This window comes from Piliocolobus tephrosceles, unplaced genomic scaffold, assembly GCF_002776525.5.
Source record: "Piliocolobus tephrosceles isolate RC106 unplaced genomic scaffold, ASM277652v3 unscaffolded_39599, whole genome shotgun sequence".
In the NCBI taxonomy this organism is placed as follows: domain Eukaryota; kingdom Metazoa; phylum Chordata; class Mammalia; order Primates; family Cercopithecidae; genus Piliocolobus; species Piliocolobus tephrosceles.
The window spans coordinates 66-7,408 of record NW_022323863.1 but is presented as its reverse complement, the minus strand read 5'-3'; the positions used below and the strand labels follow the sequence as shown (position 1 = coordinate 7,408).

The 7,343-nt window shown below is 57.2% G+C and overlaps 1 protein-coding gene across 3 annotated transcripts; it reads right to left on the bottom strand.

Annotated features, from left to right (window-relative positions):
* Window positions 1-302: 302 nt before the first annotated feature.
* LOC111528789 (aminoacylase-1) lies at window positions 303-6,825 on the bottom strand. 3 transcript variants are annotated; one of them, XM_023195593.3, is made up of 15 exons: window positions 5,866-6,823; window positions 5,338-5,449; window positions 4,208-4,272; window positions 4,014-4,118; window positions 3,534-3,628; window positions 3,145-3,221; window positions 2,971-3,060; window positions 2,814-2,870; window positions 2,406-2,479; window positions 2,270-2,319; window positions 2,013-2,157; window positions 1,842-1,910; window positions 862-941; window positions 649-709; window positions 303-565 (listed from the first exon to the last, which is right to left on the bottom strand). In XM_023195593.3, exons 2-15 carry the CDS (start codon window positions 5,429-5,431, stop codon window positions 401-403), a joined length of 1,227 nt encoding a protein of 408 aa, XP_023051361.2. In that variant the 5' UTR covers window positions 5,432-5,449; window positions 5,866-6,823; the 3' UTR covers window positions 303-400. The 3 variants fall into 3 exon arrangements, with proteins under 3 accessions (XP_023051361.2, XP_023051359.2, XP_023051363.2); XM_023195591.3 differs by having other exon boundaries at window positions 5,861-6,822; XM_023195595.3 differs by lacking the exons at window positions 2,013-2,157; window positions 2,270-2,319 and having other exon boundaries at window positions 5,861-6,825.
* Between the last annotated feature and the right edge of the window lie 518 nt (window positions 6,826-7,343).

The window sequence follows — 7,343 nt, the reverse complement described above, 5'->3', positions numbered from 1 at the left end:
GAGTGGTTCCTCAGGTCCTTAGTATCCCCCTTCAATGGGAATGGAATCCCTGATAGGTCAGAACTAAGTATGGTGGCCACTCAAATAGGAACTGTGGCCCTTTCTTGCTAGGCAGAGACATGGCTGGATGGTACTGAATGGGTGTGCTGTATCAGGGGGCACAGAGCAGTGTGGGGTAGTGGGGAAGTGCTCACAGCCAGGCTCAGTTTCCTCATCTGTGAAATGGAGATGGTAACATGTCCCCAAGGAAAGGAAAATTCTTGCTCCACGAGTGTACTTGGGGTTAGTAATTCAGAGACAGCCCTGTCCACAGACTTTATTATTTGGAAAGGGGAAGAGGAGGTTCTTGGCACTGGTTGGGATGGAAGCCCCAGGGGCAAAGGTTGAGGAGTTCTAGGGCTCAGCTGTCACTGGGCAGGGCAGGCACACTGGCAAGGGCAGGCAGCAGGCGTGTATATATGTCCACCCCACGGAGGAACACAGCCTCATGCAGCCGTTCATCATGGTCGTGCAGTAGCACAGGTGTGCGGTTCAAGGGTGAGAAGCCTAGAGCTGGGACCCCCACCTGCAGGGGCGAGGAGGAGCCGTTAAGGGAAAGCCAGCCTCAGGCCCAGTCCACTGCCCAGGCACTACATGCAAGTGGCTCACCGCACGGATAAAGCGGCTGTCACTGGCACCAGGCATGATCTCAGGCTCCAGAGAGAGGTTCCTATAGGAGAAAGGGCCTGGTGAATGGGGAGGGAGAAAGGGAAGAATTGAAGGGGCAAAGGAAGGTGGGAGAGAGGCAGGAGAAGGGAGGGGGCAGCAGGAAGGAGAGGAGTAGGGGGCTGGGCTGTGAGGAGAGCTGGCCAGTGTGCTCACATGTCCTTGCAGACCCGGCTAAAAGCTGCCCACCAGGGGTTTGAGCCATCAGTAGGTGTCACTTGGGGGTGCATCCACTTCTGAGGGACGGGAAGGATGGCAGGATCAGGACATGGGCCTGGGCATCTTGCCCTATTTCCCATAGAGTGGGCTGTGCCTGGCACAGAACACCTCCCCGCCCACACTCCTTCACCTACCCAGACATCTGGGTGGCCAGTCCCGCCACAGATCCTCTTTCAGCCCCTCAAATGTCCTAGGGCTGGGATGTTCCCACCCTCCATCTACTTACCTCCTGGGCCATCCTTCAGATCCCAGCCCAAGTGCCCCTTCCTCAAGATGGCTCCCTGGACCTCTCAGACTAGTTGGATACTCCAGTTAGAGGTTTTCAGAGTGCAAGGGGCCACCCTTTCCTGTACCACATGTACTGTATAAAAGTACGGCTGGGCACAGTGGCTCATGCCTGTAAGCCCAGTACTTTGCGAGGCCAAGGTGGGTGGACCACTGGAGGCCAGGAGTTCGAGAAAAGCCTGGCCAACACGGTGAAACCCTGTCTCTACTAACAATGCAAAAATTAGGTGGGCGTGGTGGCGGGTGCCTGTAATCCCAGCTACTCTGGAGGCTGAGGCACGAGAATTGCTTGAACCCGGGAGACGGAGGTGAGCCCAGATTGTGCCACTGCACTGCAGCCTGAGTGACGGAGTGAGACTCTCTCAGAAAAAAGTAGTATCATATAAATATTTGATTTATATTTCTCTGTTTCACCATACAGGGGCATGAACTGTGCCTAATTTTATTCCCCACAGCATTCCCCAGCACCCACAGTAGCATCTACAAACTAATGCTTGTTGGAACAAAATGTGTCTATCACAGATAAAGAAATGCCCAGACATATGCAGACACACCAAGCACACACTCCACTGTTGCACACTTGGGTCTCCCCCAGCTCCCACACTCTCCCATCACATGTCCCAAGTCCATACCTGGGCAAACTCTAAGGTTACCCCCTCGCCAGCTGCCTGGCACCAGCTCTGCAGCTGCTCCTCAAAAGCCTAAGAGAAGAGAGACGAGCTGATCCCTCAGGCTTTCCAGAGGCCTCTAGGACAAGACTGAGGACCCAGGATCCTTCCTCCAAACCCAGGTGGAGGTGGCACCTTGAAGTCCACATCCGGTGCCACACGGAAGTCAAAGCTGGCGCTCATGGTGGCAGGTACCACGTTATAGGCCACGCCACCCTCTAGCTTAGTCAGGTTCACGGAGGTCACAGCCCCCTCTTTCAGGTGGGGGTTTGACTGCAGCCTGTGGTGCGGGGACAGGGTAGCAGCAGCAACAGATAAAAGAGGTGGCTCAGACTCTATCCTCTGTGGTACCGCCTCCCAGAGCCACCCCACTGCTTCCCAGGCTGCCTCACCTCTGCCATTCCTTCTCCCGGAATGCCAGGATGGAGCTCACAACCTTGTGCTACGAGAATATGAGGTTAAATGGGACAGTGGTCTCAGGATAGAGCCTCCTGAACTCCCAGACTCCCTCTGGGAGGTGCCACGTACCAGCTTCTCTGCTGCTGTGTCCTCGATGAAGAGCGAGCCATGGCCTGGCCTCCCAGTGCTGGTGACCCGCACCCCTGGGGAGGTATAGGGGGAAGGGAGTGTTTTCAGCATGAGGGGCTGATTGTGGAGACACAATCAGCCCTGGGGTGGACTCAGGTCTCCCCCTCATTCCAGGCTCCTCTGGCAGGGTCCTGTCCCCGCCCAGGGCCCATAACGTAGAGCTTGTTTCTGCCCAGTCAGGGCTTGCCCTCAGAGAAGCTGAGATAGGAGAGAGCTGGGAGGCAGAGGCTCTGGGTTCGAGGCCTTCTCAGGCCTCAACTTTTGCTGTGCAACGCTTCATAGGACCGTGCCCTTTCTGGCCTAGCCTCCCACCTGTAGAGTGAGCCCTCCCTCCAAGCTCATACTTACACCAGGGACTCCGCTCACTATAAAAGACAGTGAAGGCGTCAGTGGGGTTGGCTATGCCTGAGGAGGGAAACGGGGTTCAGAGGGTGGAGCAGCCCAGTCCCCACTAGCAGCCTCCTACTCCCTGCCTGGCTGCTCATCGGCTTGCCAACCTGCTCACCCTCATCCAGGGCAAATCCTGCCCTCAGGGCTTGGAACTCAGGCCGCTGCACGAACAGCTCCATGCCTTGGTGACCCCCAACCTCCTCATCTGTAAAAGCAGCAGGGCCATGAGATGAGGAGGCTACCCCACCTCCACCCTCCCCTTTCCCAGAGGTATCTGAAACACTCCTACCAGGCACAAAGGTCATGTGGATGGTTCTGGGGAACCGGTGGCCCTCCACCTTCAGCCTCCTCACAGCCTCCAGGTACCTGAGGGGGCATAAGCCAGGTGCTGGGGGAGCCACCAGATGCTCAGGCTGGCCCGGCAGGCAGGGCCAGCAGGCTGGAGTCCTGTGTGTGCCCTGGACTTTACCCCGCCACACCCTGACAGGGACTCCAGAAAGTCCCTGCTCCTGTCTGGGCTGCATCTCCCTATCGACGCAATGGTCACGGCAGTAATTCCTGTCCAAGGGGTCAAGGTGTCCCTTGGCCTTACGTTTCTCCAATCACCCCTCCAGGTCCTGGGTCAATCCACTAGACCAGTGGGGACACTGTGGAGGAGCGGGAATGGAGGACACTCACTGGATGCTGACGCACTTCATGTCCTGGGCACCCCTGGCATAGATGTAGCCCTCAGAATCCTTGAAGGCCTCAAAGGGGTCGTGACTCCAATGTTCCTGGGGGCAGGGATGGGAAGAGGGGCCCAAACCTCCAATTTAGCCATTAATCCACTCTGGTCAACAGTGGCCCTTCCCTAGGAGCCCACCATAGGGTTGGAGTGACAGGTGGAGTGGTGGGGGAGGAACGACGGGGGCTGAAGAAGGAAGCTGATTGCCATCCCCCATCGCTGTCTCCTGCTTCCCACCCCCTAGGTCTACCCTACTCTGGCCCAGATCTTGTTGCTGGACGAAGGCTGCTTGAGTGGTGTAATGTCATAAGGATGATGAAAGTTAGTGCCAGGACTGGGACCAGGACCATGCGCTCTCTGAGGCTGGATCCTGAGGTCTGCATCACGTCTGTCCCCAAGGTCTGCAATGCCCACCGCCCCAACCCCTTTCATACCTTGAAGACAGGCACCACATCCGTGTGGGAGTTGAGCAAGATGGAGGAGAGTGCAGGGTTGGTGCCTGGCCAGGTCAACACGGTCACCACATAGCCAGGTGCCACCTGGAGATGGTCAGGAGGGGAGGTGGTCTGAGCAGGGTGAGGAAGTGCCCAGGCCCACCTCCCTTCCCTGCTTAGGGCTCCAGGCTCACCTCCACTTTCTGACAGCCCAGGCCCAGCTGGCGGGCTCTCTCCTCAAAGAAAGCCACAGCAGCTCCTGGAGGCACAGAGTGTCTTGGGGCTGCTTCTGCCTACCCACAGCTTCCCACCAGCCCAGGCAGCCCGGAGAAGGGAGCACACCCAGAAATGGGCTGCTGCCTCCCCAACACACTCCATATCCCTCAGAGACACCTGCATTTCCATCCCCAAGAAAGAAGATAATTTTGGCTAGTCAGTGACCCTTTCTGGAAGGCCAGGGGGACGTCCAGGGTTGCAGGAAGGTGTTGTCTTCCTTAATTACGGGAAACTATGGCACAGAGACATGAAGAGATTCACCCACCATGTCTCAGCTGATTAATCACAGAGGAGGAATTTGGACCCACGTACATAATTCCCAGTCACCAAGTTTTTTTTGTTTTTTGTTTTTTCCTTTCTTTCTTTGTTTCTTTTGTTTTTTTTTGGGACAGAGTCTCACTCTGTCACCAAGGCTGGAGTGAAGCGGTGCGATCTCGGCTCACTGCAACCTCGACCTCCCAGGCTCAAGCGATCCTCCCACCTCAACCTCCGGAGTAGCTGGGACTACAGGTGCGCCACCGTTCCTGACTAATTTTTGTATTTTTCTATAGAGACAGAGTCTTGCCATGTTGCCCAAGCCAGTCTTGAACTCCTGGGCCCAAGCAATCTGCCAGCCTCAACCTCCTGAAGTGCTGGGATAAAAGGCAGGAGCCGCCTCCCAGGCCCTAACCACCAAGCTTGATTCCCTAAGGGCTGTGGCCTTTGTCCAGCCTCAGTGGGCTTCTGGAAGGCTTCTCCTTCCCCTGTGGCTGCCTGAGGCTTCCCCCACCACTCCTGCCCTGGGGAGTGAGGTGAAGTTTTTCTTTAACCAGCTGCCAGGAGTAACCTTGGGCAGCAGCAGAGCGTTTGGGGAAAGGATTCCTCCATAACCTGGAGGGGCTGCCTCAGTCTGTTTTCTTGGGCAATAACTGGAGGGGTTGAGGAGCCATGTGGGACAGCAGAGGGGGGCTCAGCTGGGTGACAGGTGTTGGAGGCTGGTTTAGAGCACAGTCCCCGTCCGTTAGGCTCTGGAACCCCGTCACAGGCTCTGGAACCACCGTCTTCTCACCATAGTCAGGCTTGGGCTGGACGGTGCGGATGCGCAGGTACTGGCGGAAGAGCGTCACTGATGGATGCTCCTCCTCCGGACCCTTGCTGGTCATGGCGCTGCGCGTGGTGAGCTGGGGGCAAAGTGAATGGCTTACCCCTCCCCAGTCCCTGGACCCGATGCGCTCCTGCACACAGCCCGTCCCTAAGGCGGCTCCCGGATTTCCCACAGGGGTAGGATTTCCCATTAAGGAGCACCCATTCTGTTTCAGGCTCTGGGCTGTCTGCTTCCAGCACATTTCCTTATTTAATCGCCAAAAGAGCCTCATGAAGTTTGTGCTCAGAATGCCTACTTTACAGAGGAGAAAGCCGAGAGGCTCAGAGAGGTTCGAGGACAGCTCAGAGTAGCCGAGCGAGGTTTGAACCCAGACTTGTACTCCCTCATCCCTCAAAAAACAACAGCAGCAAAACACCCAACGCCTCCCAATTGCCCGGCTTTCAAGCCACGGAGCCCCAGTCCCTCTATCCCTCCCCAGGGCCCCCACCTCACTCTCCTGTCGCTGAGTTCACGCTCGCCTCCCAGCGCCCGCCCCTGACTGTGGCCTGGACTTAGGGTCCTGCGAGGTCCCCTGCGAGGTCGCAGGCTCAGGACCGCCCCTGTCCGCCCACCACGTGCCCGGGGCCGGATGTCGGGGCGGAGCCCAAAGACCGCCAGCGAGGGCCGTCCCAGCGCCCGGGGCCGCGTCGGCTCGGAAGTCCCCGCCCGCCTCTGGTTCGGGCCTCAGCGGGATTACTGGAGGCTTAGATCCGGATCCCGCCCCCGGGCAGCAGCCGCCGCAGCCAGCGACGCCCGGTGAGCTGCGAGCTCCGGGCTGGCCCCGCCTTGACAGGCCCGCCCCGCCCCACACCACACCACTGCCACTCCTGCCCCCGGAGCTCAGGACGGTCCCGTCCCCTAAGGACGCCTCCTCCTTCAGTCCCCGGATAGGGCGGGAGGAAAAGGGTCCGCCCTGAGGCTCTGAAGATGCAGAGCTGCAAAGCCCTCCGCCTGAGCCCTTGCGCTCCTCGGCAAGTCTCCAACAGCTCCCCTGTGCAGGCCTCAGCCCGTCGGGGACGTCCTCCTAACGCCTCAGCTCCGCTTGTACTGAAGTTATTGGTCATTATCTGTCTGCCCACACTGTGAGCTCCACTTCCTGCGAGGTTATGCCCCTGGCCATGCCGAGTCCGGACACTGTGCCAGAAATGGGAATAAACGCATGGACAAGAGCACGTGTGACGGTGTGAGCGTGCCACTGCGTGTGCAGTCTATCAGTGGGTATGACTGTGTATGGGACAGTGTGAGATGGTGGGTGGGTGTGATGATGTCACTGTGAGTGGATGCAGTTGTGACCCTGGATGACAGTGTGAGAAAACTGGCTCTTCTGCAGCCACCGGAGCGGGAGGCTAAACAGGCACAGGTGTACCACTGACCCCCTGCAGGCCACAGCTGCAGTTGCCCACTTGTGCCCCAGCTGCCCTTTGTATTCCCAGCCAGGTCTGCCCTCTGCTCCAGGGGCTGAGTCAGCTTGGGGAAGGGTGAGGGACAAAGACTTAAATCTCTAGGCCAAGGAGGCAGGCTGGGGGGGAGGGGTTCTGTCCCACCTTTCCTGAGGTTTAAGTCTTGGCTGCTCTCACATAACATGGGGGCAAATGGACTTTAACTCGTAACAATGCTGGCTAATTCTTTATTTAGTTATTTTTTTGATACAGTCTCACTCTGTCATGTGGGCAACTAGATTTTAACTCATAACAATGCTGGCTAATTATTTACCTATTTATTCATGCGGGCAAATAGACTTTAACTCATAACAATGCTGGCTAATTATTTAGCTATTTATTTTTTTTGAGATGGAGTCTCACTCTGTTGCCCAGGCTGGAGTGCAGTGACTTGTTCTTGGCTCACTGCAAACTCTGCCTCCTGGGTTCAAGTGATTCTCCTGCCTCAGCCTCCAGAGTAGGTGGGACTACAGGTGCGTGCCACCACACTGG

Coding starts and splice junctions, on each gene's coding strand:
- LOC111528789 (XM_023195593.3), bottom strand. CDS start 5,431: ATGACCAGCAAGGGTCCGGAGGAGGAGCATCCATCAGTGACGCTCTTC. Junction 4,273..5,337: donor CCAGCCCAAGCCTGACTATG/GTGAGAAGACGG, acceptor CTGTGCCTCCAG/GAGCTGCTGTGGCTTTCTTT. Junction 2,480..2,813: donor TAGTGAGCGGAGTCCCTGGT/GTAAGTATGAGC, acceptor ATACCTCCCCAG/GGGTGCGGGTCACCAGCACT.